Genomic DNA, 22,052 nt, shown 5'->3' on the forward strand with positions numbered 1-22,052 from the left:
TCTACTTTATATCAAATAGTCTACATTTAAATTACCCAATTTTCCCCAAGCCTTTATAATCTATCATCTAGTTAGGCTATAACATGTAAAATAATATGTTTTGTGATAATATAATGTAAATAACAGTGCAGTTAAGAAAACAAATAACAGGTGTTCGGTTAGGGAATTTTCTTAATGTTAAGGATCCCAATTTTGTTTAAACATTTAAAACGTACACCCCCCTAATTTAAGTGGGGAAAGTATTCCATGTAGAACCTTGTTTTTAGTGAAAGGGTTCCACTTGGAACCAAAAGTAGTTATTTTCAGTGAATTCTCCTATATGGGGACAGTTAAAGATCCCTTTAATGCAGCTTCTTTGCTTACTTCAGACGTAGTTTAGACATTTGCACTAAAAACCTATCTGGCTTACTTTTCATAAGAAGTATACAAGACTATATCATTATGAAAGGGTTTTCAGAAGATGTTACATTAAGAGATCATGGGAGAGTGTCATGGGAGTGTCATGGGAGACGGGGTGCTTGCATAGGTGAGTGGGTGTCTGTGCTTATGTGCATTAGGGTTGGTGGATAAGGAGATCGTTTAGAGATAATGAGATAACCATCACATTCTTAATCACAGGCACCAGACTCTCTCCCCTTCCTTCCTTCTCTCCTTCTCTCCTTCGCTCTCCTGCTCTCTCTCTGGGCACAAATTAAAGAAGAAGCTCAGCAGTGATGTGGTGACTGTGTTGTGTCACAGAGCCCAGTAAAGGATCAAACAGTGTCCTGTTCACCTAATGCCTCTCTCTGCCCATTCATACTCTTACTGGAATACACACTGTCACACTGTTTATGTGCCTCCATGCACCTCTCTCTCTCATCTTTTCTTCCCCCCTCCCTCTCTCTTTCCCTCTCACAACATCCTATCTGTCTGGATTCTACTGCCTACTTTTTCCATTGGGTACCTGCCAACACCGGTCTCCATATGTACCTTTTAACGGTGGACCAAAACACGAGGTGTTTTATGTGCATGTGGGTTGTATATAGTTGTCTGTGAGACCGGTGACACAAAAAGGAGTGAAAATCTAACTGAGTTACTGTGTAAATGAGGTTAGCGGTGAGGTAACGTCAACGTACGTAATGTCAGAGTGCCATCAAGATGAGATGTGTTACCTATCAATGCACCGGAGAGGCTCTTGAATGAATTGTGCTGACGCACTTAGCTGAAAAGTGAGCAACACAATCCAATTATTGCTGCTGCGTAAGCTTAGTACAAACTGGCTCTTCATCACAAATACACACACGCAAACACACATGCACGCACACACACACGATAAGTCAGTGGAAACTAACTTTGGCTCCTAGACTAGCACATGATGCAAATTGGTGGTTCTGTCCCGGCTCAGCAAATCTGATTACTCAAACACACAGCAGCACATTACGAGATTGGATCGTAGTGTCATTATTGATTCAATAACGGAGCACTATTTGGCAAGGGTAGGGCCTGGTTTTTATTGGATTCATGCTAGAGTGGTTGGACCAGAACCGCAGATATCAACAACTCAGGGAAATCCACACAGGCTTAGTGAGTGGAGAGTGGGGTTGAGGGGGAATAAGCCTGGATTGAAGTTGCCCATAGACTGAGTGAAGGTAAGTTTTATGATGTGGAAGGTATCTATGGTAAACTACTATCCAGAGTAAGTTAAGCACTCACAAGCTCATAACATTAATACACGACCATCCTCAGAGAGCTTCCTACCTGTGCCCACATCACTCTCTCTCTATCTTGAGACATACACTACCGTTAAAAAGTTCAGTCACTTAAAAATGTCCTTGCTTTTGAAAGAAATCCTCTGTTGTTCAGAGGACCTAGCCAACAACACAGCTAACACAATCATTTCAAACTGAAGCTGGAAAGACAACAAACTAGCTGCACTTTGTTTCGTTTGACCTTTTTTCAGTTTACATTTCTTTGTATATATCCATACAAATTATTGCAGCTGATTCATGATTACTACTGGTTGAGAAACGCTTCATGCCTCTGTCTCTTCCCTACTCCCGACACGTTCATTACCATGAGACACCTGTTGTATAAAAATAAATCAGTCAATTGAAATCAATTCATTAGGCTTCACAATGGAACTCAGGATCTGGTCAAGGTATCTCTGAGCATTCAAATTGCCATCGATAACATGCAATTGTGTTCATTGTCCGTAGCATATGCCTGCCCATACCATAACCTCACCACCACCATGGGGCACTCGTTGGTTCACAACGTTGGCATCAGCAAATCGCTCGCCCACAAGACCCCATACACATGGTCTGCGGTTGTGAGGCCGTTTGGACATACTGCCAAATTTGGTGCACCCCACAGTTTGGGAACCACTGTTTTAAACAATTTATTGGCCGATGTCAATTCAATTATTTTAATTCCATTGAGTTTTTTAAACTTTCCGTGAGCTCAATGCGCACGTCGCACAGTTCCTCTAGAGATAAATCAGATCCAGACTGAACTGTGTGATGTAATAGGGAGTTGTAGTTTCCAACAGGTCAATATTCAACATAGTTTAGCGCATAAAATGTGGTAGTTATTTACAATGACCACAATCCATTGCGCGTATACTTGTCCGGTCTGTGCTTCTTTTACGCCTGCTACTACTGAAGCGAGAAGCGTGTGCAATCGTGAGGTGATATAGAGCAGCTGTTGCTTCGCGAGGTATCTCTACCTGAAAATACATGATCTAAGTGATTAATAGTTGGTATTCAGCAGTCATAAAAGTATAGTTTAAAAAAAATCTATATATATATATATAAATATATAAAAATAATAATTACATACAGTGCCTTGCAAAAGTATTCGGCCACCTTGAACTTTGCGACCTTTTGCCACATTTCAGGCTTCAAACATAAAGATATAAAACTGTATTTTTTTGTGAAGAATCAACAACAAGTGGGACACAATCATGAAGTGGAACGACATTTATTGGATATTTCAAACTTTTTTAACAAATCAAAAACTGAAAAATTGGGCGTGCAAAATTATTCAGCCCCTTTACTTTCAGTACAGCAAACTCTCTCCAGAAGTTCAGTGAGGATCTCTGAATGAGCCAATGTTGACCTAAATGACTAATGATGATAAATACAATCCACCTGTGTGTAATCAAGTCTCCGTATAAATGCACCTGCACTGTGATAGTCTCAGAGGTCCGTTAATAGCGCAGAGAGCATCATGAAGAACAAGGAACACACCAGGCAGGTCCAAGATACTGTTGTGAAGAAGTTTAAAGCCGGATTTGGATACAAAAAGATTTCCCAAGCTTTAAACATCCCAAGGAGCACTGTGCAAGCGATAATATTGAAATGGAAGGAGTATCAGACCACTGCAAATCTACCAAGACCTGGCCGTCCCTCTAAACTTTCAGCTCATACAAGGAGAAGACTGATCAGAGATGCAGCCAAGAGGCCCATGATCACTCTGGATGAACTGCAGAGATCTACAGCTGAGGTGGGAGACTCTGTCCATTGGAGAACAATCAGTCGTATATTGCACAAATCTGGCCTTTATGGAAGAGTGGCAAGAAGAAAGCCATTTCTTAAAGATATCCATAAAAAGTGTTGTTTAAAGTTTGCCACAAGCCACCTGGGAGACACACCAAACATGTGGAAGAAGGTGCTCTGGTCAGATGAAACCAAAATTGAACTTTTTGGCAACAATGCAAAACGTTATGTTTGGCGTAAAAGCAACACAGCTCATCACCCTGAACACACCATACCCACTGTCAAACATGGTGGTGGCAGCATTGGGCCTGCTTTTCTTCAGCAGGGACAGGGAAGATGGTTAAAATTGATGGGAAGATGGATGGAGCCAAAGAAAACCTGATGGAGTCTGCAAAAGACCTGAGACTGGGACGGAGATTTGTCTTCCAACAAGACAATGATCCAAAACATAAAGCAAAATCTACAATGGAATGGTTCAAAAATAAACCTATCCAGGTGTTAGAATGGCCAAGTCAAAGTCCAGACCTGAATCCAATCGAGAATCTGTGGAAAGAACTGAAAACTGCTGTTCACAAATGCTCTCCATCCAACCTCACTGAGCTCGAGTAGTTTTGCGAGGAATGGGAAAAAATTTCAGTCTCTCGACGTGCAAAACTGATAGAGACATACCCCAGCAAAATCGCAGCAAAAAGTGGCGCTACAACGTATTAACTTAAGGGGGCTGAATAATTTTGCACGGCCAATTTCAGTTTTTGATTTGTTAAAAAAGTTTGAAATATCCAATAAATGTCGTTCCACTTCATGATTGTGTCCCACTTGTTGTTGATTCTTCACAAAAAAATACAGTTTTATATCTTTATGTATGAAGCCTGAAATGTGGCAAAAGGTCGCAAAGTTCAAGGGGGCCGAATACTTTCGCAAGGCACTGTATATATATATATTAAAAGGAATAGAGTCCGGCTTTAAACTTACTCTTGAAAGTTGTAATAGTAGAATGCACAATTTTCAAATTTGGTAGTGTTCATCAGTTCCTCTTGTCATGTTAGTCATTGCATACATTAGAGAGCTATTATAACTTGTCAGAAATGTCCAGATCAACTAGTCCATGTCAGCCCACACAAACAATTTGCTCATTGATATCATTGTAATTTTTTTGTCACTCAAATATGACATGAATACACATTAGATTTTGAAGAATGTATAGAAGTGCAAGAAAATTAGCTTTAAAACTGCAACATTTCTTTGCACCCATGACAAAATGTGTAGAATTTCAGGAAATATGCTTTAAACCTCTCCACTAATGGTGTGCCCATAGATATAGACATGGCGTGTGCTCGCACGCGCAGGGGGGGGGTCGCGGGATGCTGGAAGGGGGACACCGAGTGAAAAAGATTGCAAACCCCTTGTTTAAAAAAAAACCTTACATTTTGGTTAATCGCTCATCAGAGATGCTATTTAGGCCAATATGGTATTTTGGAAGTCATCCACAGCTATTGTTTGAATTCAGCCAAGGATTCAACAAAAAATAGACAATAAAAATGGAATATACAAGTCAATAATAAATATGATGAATTCACGTCTACATCTCTACCAAAAATCCAAGTGAAAGAATAGGATTAAATCAATTCAAACTGTATTAAAGGGAATTTAAAGTTTGCTTTTATTTTATGACTCTGGATCAGAAGATTGCGTGTTCATTCCCAGTCGTGGACATACTTCTTTTAAAATATATATATTTTTGTCACGTTGTTCGTAGTAATGATGGTCGGACCAAGGCGCAGCGTACTTCGAGTTCCACGTACTTGAATAAAGTGAAACGTAAGCAAATACAACAACAAAAAGGATAAACGAACATGACGACAATTCAGTGCGAACAGGCAACTAAACAAACAATATCCCATAACCCACAGGTGGAAAAAATGCAATTAGAGACAACGATTACCAGCTGCCTCTGATTGGGAATCATGCACAAACACCAACATAGAAAAATAAACCTACAACCCCACATAGAAATAATAAAACTAGACTAAACACACCTAGTCACGCCCTGACCTACTCTATCATAGAAAATAAGGCTTTCTATGGTCAGGACGTGACAGTAACACACACCCCCCCCCCCGTGCGAACTCTTACTGCAAAACCTGAAACAAAAAGGGAGGGTTAGCGGGGGTGTTTAGTGTTGGTGGTGGCTCGTGTGGGGCGAAGTACCCGCTCACCCGCCAGCATTGGGGGCGGCTCTGGTGCGGGACGAAGTCTCCGCTCATCCTGCGGATCCAGCCATGGACCAAGGCTGAACACTTTGTCTGGACTGGGCATCGGCGCAGGGGAAGGCTCCGGCCATGGAGCTGGAGGTCCCGGACCGGGGACCGTCTCAGCAGGTTCCGGAGCGTGGATCGTCATTGGAGGTTCCGGACCGTGGACCGTCATTGGAGGTTCCGGACCGTGGACCGTCATTGGAGGTTCCGGACCGTGGACCGTCATTGGAGGTTCCGGACTGCGGACCGTCATTGGAGGTTCCGGACTGTGAAACATCGCAGGAAGCTCTGGACTGGGAACTGTCGCCGGAAGCTCTGGACTGGGACTCGTCGCAGGCAGCCTGGTGCGTGGGGCTGGCACTGGTGGTACTGGGCTGGTGACACGCACCTCAGGGCGAGCGCGAGGAGCAGGCACAGGACATACTGGACTGGGGAGGCGCACTGGAGGCCTGATGCGTGGGGCCGGTACAGGTGGCACCGGACTAGTGACACGCACTTCAGGGCGAGTGTGGGGAGGAGGCACAGGACGTACTGGACTGGGGAGACACACCTCAGGGCGAGGGTGAGGAGCAGGTACAGGACGCACTGGACTGGGGACACGCACTACAAGGAGAGTGCGAGGAGCAGGTACAGGACGCACTGGACTGGGGACACGCACTACAAGGAGAGTGCGAGGAGCAGGAACAGGATGCACCTGACTGGGTAAGCACACTTGGGGGAAGGTGCGAGGAGCAGGCACAGGACGTACCGGGCTGTGGAGACGTACTGGAGACCTGGTGCATATAGCCGGCATCAATGGTACCGGAACTTTAAAACACTTCACACGGCAAGTGTGAGGAGCTGGCACAGGACGTACTGGGCTGTGAAGGTGTACTGGAGACCTGGTGCGTATAGCCGGCATCAATTGTTCCGGAACTTTAACACACTTCTCAGGACGAGTACGGGGAGCTGACTCAGGTGGCACCAAACTGACACCACGTTCCTTTAGTCCAAATCCATGCATCCTCCACCAACTCAACAACCCTCCAATTTCTCTCTCCTCCAAATACTCCTTCTCCCAGACTGGCTCTGGTTCACTCCTCGGCTCCGCCGACTGCTCCGCCGACTGCTCCATGTCCCCCCCCAAATGTTCTTTGGAGTTTCTGTCGCCTTGCTCCCCGACTTCTTCGCTGTCCCTCCTTTGCTGCTTCCGCCTGCTTCCATGGCAGGCTCTTCTCTCCTGCCATTATGTCATCCCAAGTCCAGGATGTTCTCTCCCTAATCTCCTCCAAGGACCAGGATGCCATTACGTCCCGGGCACGCTGCTTGGTCCTTTGTAGATGGGATATTCTGTCCCGTTGTTCGTAATAATGATGGTCGGACCAAGGCGCAGCGTACTTTGAGTTCCACATACTTTTAATGAATAAAGTGAAACTAAGCAAATACAAAACAAATAAAGGATAAATGAACCGTGACGACAATTCAGTGCGAACAGGCAACTAAACATACACACTATCCCATAACCCACAGGTGGAAAAAATGCAACTTAAGTATGATCCCCAATTAGAGACAACAATTACCAGCTGCCTCTAATTGGGAATCATACACAAACACCAACATAGAAAAATAAACCTACAACCCCACATAGAAATAATAAACTAGACTAAACACCCCTAGTCACACCCCTAGTGGGAACTCATTAGCATGGCAGGCTTTGGTGCCTTCTTCCCGTGGGTTCAAACCGAAAGAAAATGATATGCTCTAATTTTGTAGTACCTAGTCTGTTCTCTGTGAAGTAGGCTACGGGAGTTTGGTAACTCTTTACAACTTGGCTTAGTGTTATATATCTGAACCTATCTATTTGGGATTCTCCATCGGCCGGTGACGCACTCGCCTCCCCCTGGCTTTGGTAGCTAACTCAGCCTGCACACTTTTGAAATATTTACCATCAAATGGGCCCCAGACATCATTCAGTAAGTCTCTGCTCTCTCTTTGCTTTGATCTGTGGTTATGTTTTAGTTGTGTTGTGTTAGTTGGGTTCTAGCTAGTCTCCAGTAGTTGGGCTCTAGCTTGCCGACCATAACAATGGTGGCTGGATAGACTAATAGCTGGTTGGCAAATAGATAATGTTGGCTGACTGGCTCGCTTGCTGGCTAATATAACTGCATATAGCTTACATGCTTTGATAACTGGTTAGATGGCGTTATGTATTTCCAAAACTTTGGTTTACTTTAATGTAGCTGTAAGCTACTGTAGGTGTTGATAGCAACTGGCTGACTCTTGTAATGCTAACCTAACATTAGCGGCTAGTAGGGCTAACTTTAGCAGGCTAGTAGGGCTAACGTTGGCAGTCTAGTTGACTAGCAACCTTGTAAGTTGATTTGTAACAATAAATTCATTAAGTATTTGTTTGTAAGTTGTCTGAAAAAGTAATTGAAACCATTAGTCATGAGTGCTAACAATTTGGTTTAATTTGAAGTTATTTCTGTTGGAGTTTACATTATAGGGAATAGACTGACTTGCCAGGTCCTCCATATTACATCACCCCCGGAAAAACATATTCCAACGTAACTTTGGCATACTTTGGAATTCTGATAAGTTTGATGTAATAACTTAAAAATAGAAAAGGGAGGTGTAACTTTTCATTGGGACATTTCAGATCCATATGTTGTATGTGGATATGTTTATGCTGCGTACCCTTTAACCAATCGGAATGAGTGCCTAAACAATGTTTTAACCCTATCCCAAACCTTAACCCTTACTGTAGCCAATCGGAATGTGCCTAACCTTAACCCTTATAACTTTGCCATTTTATGTTTAGAGAAATGAAACGATACAGAGAGAGATGAGGAACTATACAGGGCAGCAGAATTAACAAAAACATTTTTCCCCCAAATTTGATGTTGGAGAAGCTTTGAAATTTGACATTTGATGAACGTGGATGAACGTCTAATTATGCTGGGAGGCTGTGAGAGCACGTTGAATAATCTGCACAGAATCTCAAACAGCATTGATCACTTGCACCATGTAATCTCAACTGCAATCCAGATCATTTGTTTGTACTATTAGATAACGCAGAGTAATAACACATTAAGTTGTGGGATAAATAAACAAAATATCTGATATTGTTTTCCCCATTTGAAATTTGTTGTGATTTGAAATGGTTGAATTTGCAGTAATAACACATTTAGGTGACAACTAAATCAAAAATCAGACATTGATTTACATTGGAATTTGGTTGCGCTTTTAGATGGTTGAAAGCATAGTGGTAACACATTGGGAATTCGTATTTTTGAGTAGGTGAAAATGAACTCAGCAAAAAAATGAAACGTCCATTTTTCAGGACCCTGTCTTTCAAATATAATTCGTAAAAATCAAAATAACTTCACTGATCTTCATTGTAAAGGGTGTATACACTGTTTCCCATTAACAATTCATGAACATGCACCTGTGGAATGGTCGTTAAGACACTAACAGCTTACAGACAGTAGGCAATTAAGGTCACAATTATGAAAACTTAGGACACTAAAGAGGCCTTTCTACTGACTCTGAAAAACACCAAAAGAAAGATGCCCAGGGTCCCTCCTCATCTGCGTGAACGTGCCTTAGGGATGCGTTTTGGAGCTTTACACACTCTCTGTAGATGTGTCCACAATTGTGCCACTTTTCATTTTGGAATCGACATTCACTGTGCTGGTGATCATCTCCCCCACAACTTGGCTTAGACCTTTGTGATGTGGGCTGCTTTGTTCCTGTGTAACCTTGAGGACGGGACTGAGAAAAGTGTGACTTTTGTGAGCCTTTTTCACCACATGCATCACTGACCTTGTGAACACCTTTCTGATGTTCTGCATGTCCCGATAGCTCAATAGTATCCCTGTGGGCAAGCTCGAATCCAAGTGCGATATCACAGGCTTTCTTAAAGGTCAGGTCCTTCTCTGACAGAAGCCTTCTGTGATATGCTTCACCTGTGAGACCACCTACAAACTTGTCTCGGAGAGCATCATCAAGAAATTGTGCAAACTCACATGTACTTGCCAGCCTTTTTAAAAGCAAGGATGTAGTCAGCCACGGTTTCCCCTTGACTCTGGGGACGTTGGTAAAATCTGAAACATTCTGCAATGAGAATTGGCTTAGGCTTGAAATGCCTTGAAAGGGTTTCAGTCAGTTCTGCATAGGCCAACTCCACTGCTTTTCTTGGTTCAATGAGACCTTTCAGCAATCCATACTCAGTTGGATCTAAAACACTGAGAAATACGTCTGCTTTCTTTTCATCTTTGATTTCATTTGCAGCCAGCCAACGCTCAAAACGCTTTAAATAGGACTCAAAATCCTCTTTTGTATTCTCAAACTCTGGTACTCGACCAATGGTTGCCATTTTCACAGTTAATTGTTCAGTTTCCTCATTCCTTGTATTCCTTACTTTTCAGAAATTTCATCTAATTCTTCACTTCAGAAGTTTCTGCAATTACTTCATTCACTGCACTCATTTATAATAATGTACACATAGTGTTACATTCCTTCTTGCTTTTTTTCTACAATATTTCTCCACTGAGAACGCCTAATTTCAATGGGTTCAATTTGTTTTTTTAATTTAACTACCAGAGGACAGTGTCGCTATCCTGGACTCCAATAGGCTTGCTACTTGGCACTGTGCCTGCTAGCAGTGCTTAAACTTTTCTATTGGCAGAAAAAATAAATAAATACCTGACGATATACATCATTATTTAGAGTTTCATTACTCACGCAACATTCTTCCCTTCAAGTAATGTCCGTTTAAGAAGCTTAATCACCTCATCGCCACTGCAATATTTGTGTTGTGGAAAAATGACCAGGCAGGAGACAGGAGTAGAGTTAGTTTCGTTTAGTCAAAAACTCTAATGCTCTCCAGCCCCCGACACAATAGTGTGCATGTGAATTTCCTATTAGGTGTAGTAACGTAACACTGCCGTAATACATTACTGCTTAGTAACAGCATAGTAACTAATATAAACAGATGTAGATCACAGATACTACAGCTCCGTTCATCTTTCCCTCAATCCTGACTAGTCTCTATGTCCCTGCCACTGAAAAGCATCCACACAGCATGATGCTGCCACCACCATGCTTCACCGTAGGGATAGTGCCAGGTTTCCTCCAGCCATGACGCTTGGCATTCAGGCCAAAGAGTTCAATCTTGGTTTCATCAGAACAGGGAATCTTGTTTCTCATGTTCTGAGAGTCTTTAGGTGCCTTTTGGCACACTCCAAGCGGGTTGCCACGTGCCTTTTATTGAGGAGTGGCTTCCATCTGGCCACTCTACCATAAAGGCCTGATTGGTGGAGTGCTGAAGTGCAGAGACGGTTGACCTTCTGGAAGGTACTTCTATCTCCAATCAAGTTGTAGAAACATCTCAAGGGTGATCAATGGAAACAGGATGCACCTGAGCTCAGTTTCGACTCTCATAACAAAGGGTCTGAATACTTATGTAAATAAGATATTCCTTTTTTAATGTTTAATAAATTATCTACAATTTCTAACAACCTGTTGTTGTTTTGGCATTATGGGTTATTGTGTGTAGATTGATGAGGGATATTGTTTATTTAATCCATTTTAGAATAGGGTTGTAACGTAACAAAATGTGGAAAAAGTCCAGGGGTGTGAATACTTTCCAAATAAACTGCATGTGTGTCCATCTCTTGTGGTGCATTGTGAGGCTCAGTAGCGGTGTGTGGGTAAAGTCACCATGGAAACCATGCCAGATTATGTGTTGTGATAATTGCATTGTTTGCTCTATAACCTGTTAGTTCATATGCTTTGACACTGTGATATATAGGCCTAAAGCCTAAAGCCTATATATAACAACTATTGATTTAGAGTTCCCGCAAGTCGCAAAGAAAAGAGGCGCGACTCCACAATTCCAGCACCATTTCAACTTCAACATCATCTAATCACCTATGCTTCAATGACAACTAAAAACTTTTTAGTCCAATCAACGTAAACTAAATATGATGTGTGTGTCAAATTGGTCATATACACATATATATATATAGATATGTTTATTTTTTTTCATTAATTTTACCCCCTTTTTGTGGTATCCAATTGTTAGTAGTTACTATCTTGTCTCATCACTACAACTCGTACGGGCTTGGGAGAGACGAAGGTCGAAAGCCATGCGTCCTCCGAAACACAACCCAACCAAGCCGCACTGCTTCTTAACACAGCGCGCATCCTACCCGGAAGCCAGTTGCACCAATGTGTCAGAGATAGACTGTGAACTTGGCGACCTGGTTAGTGTACACTGCACCCGGCCCGCCACAGGAGTCGCTAGTGTGTGATGAGACAAGGATATCCCTACCGGCCAAACCCTCCCTAACCCAGATGACTCTAGGCCAATTGTGCGTCGCCTCATGAGCCTCCCGGTCGCGGCCGGCTGTGACAGAGCCTGGGCTTGAACCCAGGGTCTCTGGTGGCACAGCTAGCACTGCGATGCAGTGCCCTAGACCACTGCTCCACCAGGGAGGCCCCATACACATATTTAGCAGACGTTATTGCGGGTGTATTCCTAGCTCCAACAGTGCAGTAATATTTACAATTCACAACAATACACACAGATCTATAAGTATAATAATGGAATTAAGAAATGTATAAATATTGGGACGATCAATGTCAGAGTGGCATTGACTAAAATACAATAAAATAGAATACAGTATGTACATATTAAATTAGTAAAGCCGTATGTAAACATTATTAAAGTGGCTAGTGTTCCATTATTAAAGTGACCAGTGATTCCATGTCTATGTATATAGGGCAGCAGCCTCTAAGGTGCAGGGTTGAACAACCAGGTGGTAGCCGGCTAGTGATGGCTATTTAACAGTCTGATGGCCTTGAGATAGAAGCCGTTTTTTTACTCTCTCAGTCCCAGCTTTGATGCACCTGTACTGACCTGGCCTTCTGGATGATAGCGGGGTGAACAGGCCGTAGCTCGGGTGGTTGATGTCCTTCATTGTCTTTTTGGCCTTCCTGTGACGGGTGCTGTAGGTGTCCTGGAGGGCAGGAAGTGTGCCCCCGGTGATGCGTTGGACAGACTGCACCACCCTCTGGAGAGCCCTGCGGTTGCAAGCGGTGCAGTTGCCCTACCAGGCGGTGATACATCCTGACAGGATGCCCTCAATTGTGCTGCTGTAAACTTCTGAGGGTCTTAGGGGCCAAGACAAAATTCTTCAGCCTCTGTTGTGCTGTTGCGCCTTCTTCACCACACTGTCTGTGTGTGTGGACCATTTCAGATTGTCAGTGATGTGTACGCCGAGGAACTTGAAGCTTTCCACCTTCTCCACTGCAGTCCCGTCAATGTGGATAGGAGCATGCTCCCTCTGCTGTTTTTTAAAGTCAACGATCAGCTCCTTCATTTTGTTGATGTTGAGGGAGAGGTTATTTTCCTGGCACCACTCACCTCCCTGTAGGCTCTCGTCATTGTTGGTAATCAGGCCTACTATGGTTGTGTCTCCTGCAAACTTGATTGAGTTGGAGGCATGTGTGCCACGCAGTCATTGGGTGAACAGGGAGTACAGGAGGGAGCTGAGTATGCACCCTTGTGGGTTGAGGATCAGTGAAGTAGAGGTATTGTTTCCTACCCTCACCACCTGGGGGCGGCCCGTCAGGAAGTCCTGGGATTCAAACCCATGGCCCCGAGCTTGATGATGAGCTTGGAGGGCACTATGGTGTTGAAGGCTGAGCTGTAGTCAATGAACAGCATTCTAACATAGGTATTCCTCTTGTCCAGGTGGGATAGGGCAGTGTGCAGTGCAATGGTGATTGCATCATCTGTGGATCTATTGTGGCGGTAAGAAAAATTGAAGTGGGTCTAGGGAGTCATTTAAGGTAGAGGTGATATGATCCTTAACTTGCCTCTCGGAGCACTTTATGATGGCAGAAGTGAGTGCTATGGGGCGATAGTCATTTAGTTTAGTTACCTTTGCTTTCTTGGGTACAGGAACAATGGTGGACATCTTGAAGGAAGACGGGACAGCAGACTGGGATAGGGAGAGATTGAATGCGTCCGTAAACACTCCAGCCAGCTGGTCTGCGCATGCTCTGAGGACATGGCTAGGGATGCCGTCTGGGCCGGGCAGCCTTGTGAAGGTGAACACGCTTAAATGTCTTACTCATGTCAGTCATGGAGAACAAGAGCCCACAGTCCTTGGGAGCGGGCCACGTTGATGGCACTTTGTTATCCTCAAAGCAGGCAAAGAAGGTGTTTAGCTTGTCTGGGAGCAAAATGTCGGTGTCCACGATGAGGCTGGTTTTCCCTTTGTAATCTGTGATTGTCTGTAGACCCTGCCACATACGTGTCATATCTGAGTCGTTGAATTGCAACTCCACTTTGTCTCTGTACTGACGTTTTGCCTGTTTGATTGCCTTACGGAGGGAAAAACTACACTGTTTGTATTCAACCATATTCCCAGTCACCTTGCCATGGTTAAATGAGGTGGTTTGCGCTTTCAGTTTAGCGCGAATGCTGCCATCTATCCACAGTTTCTGGTTTGGGTAGGTTTTAATAGTCACAGAGGGAACAACATCCCCTATACACTTCCTGATGAACTCAGTCACCGTGGCCATGTATACATCAACGTTAACATATCCCAGTTCGTGTGATAAAAACAATCTTGAAGCATGGATTCCGATCGGTCAGACCAGCACTGAATAGAACTTAACACATGTACTTCCTGTTTGAGTTTGAGGAGAAAAATTGAGTCGTGATCTGATTTTCCAAAGGGAGGGCCTTGTAGGCATCCCGGAAGAGAGAATAGCAGTAGTAGTGTTTGTGTGTACACGCACATGCAAGTAGCAAAAACATGTTGACTCACCCTACTTGTAGAGAAATGCCAATGCCATCCTCTTTCATGTTGGCTGAATGGTCTATGACTCTGCCATCCAGTACAAGCTGTTAGTTTTGGTTGTCCTAGGCTACCTGGCTAAAAATGCTTGCTCACTAGACTGACTTCCTTTCATAGGCAAACGATGCGCCAGGCCAGGTCGTTAACATTAGCCAGTCAACTAAATCTAGCTACATGTTGAACTTACAGTAAAATAATAAAAAATGATTAAGAAAGTCAAAATCCCTATCTCCATCCATAGCTTATTTAGGAAAGGGATGATTTTAGCTAGCTAACTGGCCACCGGAGGACAACGACACAACGAGATGCAACAATTCAAGTTCTGTCAATGACATTTGGCTTCTAATGTAATGTGATTGGTGTGGAGCCAAATCCAAACTGGCTTCCCTTGACACTTTTGTTTGTTGCGCCAGGACCATTCACAGCTGAGCTCACTCAGTTTAGCTCAACGCTGATTGATTTATTTTTTATTTATCAAGGGAGGCTAAATGCACGCTGGCTTCCCTAGCATTAAGTGCTACGCCTGCAACAATGTCATACTCGTTTTGACCAGACAGCATAAATAGGCTACACATAAAGAGTCAGACGGGCGCTGTTCCGTTCGCTTGGATGCTTTCCCCCGGGAGACACATTCAGCCTCTTGTGAATTGAAGAAAATTTATGAAACACAGAGAAATTAAAGACAAATTACTTTGTATGTTTTTTTCTTGGTCATTTTTTGGAGGAAGCCTGGCTTCCCTTGGCGTCAATGAATAAACGCCACTTGTGAGGCTGAGTTGTGGTCAGGGCAGATGTAAGGACTTAACCCCGGTGACCCTGCTGTCCCGCCTGAACAAATAAACCATCAACATCCTGCTTCACAGCCCCTCGCCATGCCCCATCTTACCCAACCTGATAGCTCCATTACCTTCACATACTCCTCCCTACACTCCACGGCCACGAATCAGCTGCAGTGTTAGGAGAGTATTTTAACTTAAATCAAATAAAAAGTCAGCACAAATAAGTGTGTGTGTGTGTGTGTGTATGTGTGTGTGAGAGAGAGAGAGAGAGAGAGAGAACTTTGAGTCTGCAACTGATGGGAATTGGACACGCATTGATTCTGTCTCATGTGTGTTTTTGTTTGGTTTTGCTATGCTTGTGAGGACCTGAAGTCCTCACAAGGATACTTAATCAATGAAAATGTGGATAAGTGGGGACATTTTGTTGGTCCCCACAAGGAAAAAGGCTATTTTAGGATTAAGTACCTTGTTAAGGGCACATTAACAGATTTTCACCTTGTCGGCTCAGGTATCCAAACCAGAAACCTTTAGGTTACTGGCCCAATACTCTAACCGCGAGGCTACCTACCACCCAACCTACTGAGTCTACCTATAATGTAATTTACTGTTTCAGATCCCATGATGAGAAATTAGATCTCTAACTTTGACTAAAGGAGTCCAATAACATAAAATAGGATTTCTCAACCCGAACTGTACCAAGTACGGTTATGTGCACACAATAATAGTTTGATTTAAACGTTTACATGCTTTGCAAGAAGAATGATTACCCTAATAGTCCTGTTTACATGGACACATCTGAAATCAGGCTTCCTGATGGGAGTTTGATAAATGCAGAAAATCGCCAATCAAAATAAACCTTCTACCAACCATTTCTGTATGGACCTCACTTTGTGCATAGGGGCATTGTCATGCTGAAACACAAAGTTGGAAGCACAGAATCGTCTACAATGTCATTGTATGCTGTAGCATTAAGGTTTCCCTTCATTGGAACTAAGGGGCCTAGCCCAAACCATGAAAAACAGCCCTAAACCATTATTCCTCCTCCACCATACTTTACAGTTGGCACTAAGCATTCGGGCAGGTAGAGTTCTCCTGGCATCCGCCAAACCCAGATTCGTCCATCTGACTGCCAGATGGTGAAGCGTGATTCATCACTCCAGAGAACGTGTTTACACCACTCCAGTCGACGCTTAGCATTGCACATGGTGATCTTAAGCTTGTGTGCGGCTGCTCGGCCATGGAAACCCATTTCATGAAGCTCCCAACAAATGGTTATTGTGCTGACATTGCTTCCAAAGGCAGTTTGGAACACGGTAGTGAGTGTTGCAACACAGGACAGACGATTTTTACAAGCTATGCGCTTCAATACTCGGCCTTCCCATTCTGTGAGCTTGTGTGGCCTACCACTTCACAGCTGAGCCGTTGTTGCTCCTAGACGTGTCCACTTCACAATAACAGCACTTTCAGTTGACTGGGCAGTTCTAGCAGGGCAGAAATGTGATGAACTGACTTGTTGGAAAGGTGTCATCCTATGACGGTTCCACGTCAAAAATCACTGAGCTCTTTAGTAAGGCCATTCTACTGTCAATGTTTGTCGATGGAGATTGCATGGTTGTGTATTCGATATTATACACCTGTCAGCAACAGATGTGGCTAAAATAGCCAAATCCACTAATTTGAAGGGGTGTCCACATACTTTTGTATATATGGTGTACTTCAGTATGAGACTGCTATTATTGAAGTCATTTGTGGTGACATCAAAAAATGAGGGGTGTTGTACAAAACAAAGTAATCAGAGATTGGATCATCTCTGACCAATCAGAGTATCAAAGCCAATGACAAATTATCAAAACGCAGCTTTACCCTCGTGTTCTGTCTCCGGCCCAACCCATCGGTTTCTGGGACAAATCAGACCGTCTGGAATGGATTTCCATTCTACAAATCGTCAGGGAGGTACTCAGAGCCACACTCATTGCAGAGAAGAAACTAACATCCGTGGGTGTGATGTAGCGTTTGGCCGGTGCAAGGAATATGGGTAGCCTATCAAGATTCATATGTTATCACTATGACTTATCCAATAGCAGAACCAAATGACCTGGATTGCTGTTGAGATTAAAATAATTAATGCTGTTCGAGATTCTGCACAGATTATTGCAGCAATTGTGAAGATCTCCACAGATCTGTGATGACCTATGCATGCTATCTTGAACATGCACACTTTATATGATTACATAAAACATTTATAGTTGCAGTAACCTCAAAATGTGGCCATGGATGTGTTACTCATTCTAAGGTTGATTGTTACATTAGTTTGTGAGATAACTTTAGTCTATTTACTGTATTACAATAGTAATATTGAGTTGTGTTAGGTTGACAATGCAACCAAATGTCAACATTTAAAGGAGATGCATCTACTGCTTCGATAGTTCCATCTGAGCCAATGGCTTAATCCCATTCTTTAATTTATAATTTTTGGTTGAGTTGAAGACGTGAATCCAACATATAATTTGTGAACTTGTGAACAAGTTCATAGGCTATTTATTGTATTTTAAAGGTGATATTGAATTGTGTCTGGTTGTCAACGCAACCAAATATCAACATTTGAGGGAGATGTACCTTCTGCTTAGATAGTTCCATCTGTGCCATTTAGTCTGGATTTGATTCCAGTTTGTCTACAAATCAATAATTGATACATTGGATTCACATCTCTATCTCAACCCCCCAAAAAATGTAAATGCACTTCAAATAAAGTCTGATATGATTTAGTCCTATTTTTGTACTTTGATTGTTGGTTGAAATGGAGACGTGAATGCAACATATGGTGCTGGCACATGCGCAGATTAAATACACCACTGGAAATCTGATTGCTGTTTACATGTCCTAATCATTTGAAAGATTGAAACACCTGGTTTTCTGAGCAATTGGCGTATGCTTACTTCAATTATGACTTTACGCCGATTAAGATGAGCAGAGTAAGGTGTTTACATGACCAATACCATACGTGGCCTACTACCATAATCACTTTAATATCGAGTGATTAGTGTGCGTGTAAACATGATTATCGTGCGTGTAAACATACTCGTATGGCACTACTCTACAACAGCAGCATCCAACTGTTACAATGAAACAATCCAGACAAGGCACTTGGACACTTGGATCCACAGCCTTTTTTTTTGATTTTGCTAAACTTTTCGGTCCAGGTGTTAGCTGAATAGAAAAAAATAGTTTGCCTAAACTTCGCTCTGCAAATTTTAAATGATGTATTTGCTCAATTTGTTTCATACAGTATGTTCATTCTACAATGCATTATTATTTGGGCATCTTAACTAGAAAAGGCTGTGCAACTGGTTACACATACAGTGATTTTAACATAGAACTTAGATATTTGATACACATTGACATTCCCCATGTATACAGGGAATTGTATTACTGACCTGGGATTTCAACTCACAACCACTTGGTTCATTCTGATCTTCCTGCTATGCCACTATGTCCGTGTCAATGATCAGTTAATCTGTCTATTCCCTCATCACTGGTTCTGTATAGTTGTCTAATGTTGGTAGGGCATATTACTTTGTTTTAATGTTACTCCTTAATTTTCTCCTTAATTCAGTTTTTCTTGAGTGTACTTTTAACAGAGATTTACTTTGAACAGCAAAGTGTGGCCATACAGGTGAAATCTGTTATTTACACAGTGGCATAGCAGAAAGATTGGAATTCTGTGAACCAATAGGTTGTGTGTTCCCAGTTGAGAACATGTTGAATAATAATTACTGTATAAATGAACATGCACAATGTGTGTCAAATGTCAATTGAAAACATTGCATGTTAAAAGCACGGTATCAAACACATAATTTTACATTGACTGAATTGTTTGCCAACATTTTCTCATTTTGAAGCTAAATTTGGGCCAATTAAGAATGCTTACTTAACACTTTGACAAAAAGATTGAATAACGATTTTTTTTAACAGTGTGGTTCTGGTAGCCTACACTTCACCTGGACAAAACCTCTAATCATTCCCTTTCCCCGACGTAGCTTTGTGCGCTGCGAGAATTCCCAGCAACAGGTGACTGAATTAGTACCCTGTCATAAAAGTACTGTTTAAATCTGTTTAGATTACATGATAACAGCTCGTATACTCACACGAAGGCATGGTAGATGAACGCCCATGCCCTGGGTCTCTCCAGCACATTGTAGAGGTAATTCTGCAGACGCCGGTAGCGCACATTCCTGCGCCCGCTCTGCGCGCTGTAGATGAGCGGCTTCCCGAGCAAACTCATCCGGGCGCCCTTTTGCCTCTCCGCGCCGTCTGCACCTGCAGGGCCCAGCGAAAGCATCCTGTCTCCGACTCGAACCGCGTTGTTCATCATCCTCCGTCCAGACTCCACATCTTTCAACCCGTAGTCCTGAGCCCGACGCCCTGGGGAGGTATTCATCCAGAGCCCAGTACCGGCCTCATCGCCACTGTGGTTGCGGGGCATGGCATCACCAACGCCGGCTGGGGATGTGCAGCTGGTACCGGGGACGTGCACATAGAGTGTAGATGAGTTTGCACAAAGGTGTAGGAAAGAAAACCATACGGCTATATTCATGAATTCATTGAAATAACTACAATTAACACTAGGCTATTTTATGGTCTCATCCTCTATCTCGGTGGTCTGTCTACTGGGGTTCGGTGCGGTAAGTAGAATTCTGGGGTTTGGAGACTTCTGTGCCCACGGCGCTTTGGCCATCTGCGCGAAAGAGCAGGGTTATGAAGGAGTGTCAACGACTCCCGGACAGAAATTTGGCGAGGGGAGGAAATCACCCGACACTAACTCCCTCCCCCCTTCTCTTTCTCTGACTTCGATATGTAATATCCACGCGGCTCAGGATTTGCACAGACAGACAAGAGGATTGATTATCCTTGAACCAGGTGCGAGCTAACTTTCCGAATTGTGGCACTTTGTTTGGTTCTTCACTGCGCGCGTCTTCAATCACTCAGAAACCTAGTATGTGGTATTAGAGAGCACCAACAAGCCCATGGCTACCAGGGAATCGATTTGAAGCTTCAACAGAGCCGGGTGACATGCATGTGCAGTGCCGAGGAAAATCTATTCGGGATAAATGTAATAATCTGTATTCGGAAACACTGCCTCGATATAATCACCTCTAGAATATCAACGGGCTCCTATGGAATAAACTCTAATTAAGCGCGTGTAGGCTTTTACACTTCAATTTTAAAGGCGGGTGAATAAGCGGTCATCCAAAACAAGAAACTAACTCGCGTCAAAAGCAGATATACACATCGGGTAAATCCAGTTCCTCACTGTCCTCCCTCCTACTCACGGTGTCCCAGATTGTCGGATTGTAGACTCTCATGTAGCGCTGAATATGGGCATTGACAATGACAACGAGATTCATCCGTGGCCAAAGTGTCGTCGGTCTGATGTCCATGTTCGTTTACTTTCGTTTCAAATACGATTTTCTCTCCTCATGTTTCGTTTATGTAAATACGTTTATTTGAACTTTTTGCGCTTGTGACTCTAGGTCACACTCTTCACAGGCAACATGGATTTTGTCCGACCACGTGACCTCAAGTGAAACACACACACACACACATTATACATTGTAGCATATTAGGCCTATACAGCGGGATAATACAAACTACCCACTGGGCAAAAACTTGTTGAATCAACGTTTTTTCCAGGTCATTTCAACAACAAAAATTCAATGTGATGACGCTGATGGAAAGCGGATTGGATTTGCAAAAAGTCATCAACCTAAGGGAATTTTGTATTTTTTTTCTCACCCAACTTTTAACCTGTATATGGAGTTGATCTGACATCTGTGCCCAGTGGGTATAGCCTACACTCATTGAAAAACGTTTCAATTGCACATGGACTGTGTCAGAGCAGGGACATGTTTGTGAAATCATATTCATTCTGGAAAAAAACAAAAACATAGACAGACCTAAAAAACTACAAGTCTCATGGCCTATGTTATACAGTACTGCAGACAGTGCAGATGCTGTATGTAAATCAATTACAGAGCAACCTACGTTAGCTTTAAAATGCAGTGATGTGTTGTAGGCCTATATGTCATGTAGCCTATATATAAACTATTTAATTTCGTTATCTACACCCAGGGAAGCACCAGTGGGGTGCCTCTAGTTACATTTCTGACAGCTCGCTTAGTAAATTAAAACCTCACAATCAATTTATGTGATTGCTCTCTAAAAGCCTCCTTAATTTGGTAAAACAGAGACTGAGATACCTCATCTCCAATCATCTCTCTCTCTCTCTCTCTCTCTCTCGGCATGGGAAACATTGCCAAAGCAAATGGAATAGACAATAAACAAAGGGGAAATTAACAAGGGAAATATTAGTAAACAAGTTTTAAGAGAAAATAGACATTTCAAATGTTATTTTCTTGGCTATGTACAGTGTTGTAACAATGTGTAAGTAGTTATTATTTATATTTATAAACATAAATATAGGTTGTATTTAAAATGTTTGTACTCCACTGGTTACCCTTTTGTCATGGCAACAGGCCACAAATCTTGCTGCAGTATCTGCGATATTTCGCCTAACAGATATGGGAGTTCATCCATGTTTGATTTGTTTTCAAATTCTTTGTTGATCTGGGGGAATATGTGTCTCTAAAGTGGTCATTAGAGAGGTTAAGAAGTGTAGCTCAGTTTCCA

General features: G+C 42.8%; 1 protein-coding gene across 1 annotated transcript in view; it reads right to left on the reverse strand.

Moving 5' to 3' along the window:
- Positions 1-20,161, reverse strand: part of LOC135512340 (potassium voltage-gated channel subfamily KQT member 5-like) — a 137,208-nt gene extending 117,047 nt beyond the window's left edge. Inside the window, exon 1 of the mRNA XM_064934264.1 lies at positions 19,511-20,161. Within this exon, the coding sequence (XP_064790336.1) occupies positions 19,511-19,959 (449 nt within the window). The 5' untranslated portion in view covers positions 19,960-20,161. The remainder of the gene's footprint in view (positions 1-19,510) is intronic.
- Between the last annotated feature and the right edge of the window lie 1,891 nt (positions 20,162-22,052).

Source organism: Oncorhynchus masou, chromosome 24, assembly GCF_036934945.1.
Source record: "Oncorhynchus masou masou isolate Uvic2021 chromosome 24, UVic_Omas_1.1, whole genome shotgun sequence".
Classification (NCBI taxonomy): Eukaryota; Metazoa; Chordata; class Actinopteri; order Salmoniformes; family Salmonidae; genus Oncorhynchus; species Oncorhynchus masou.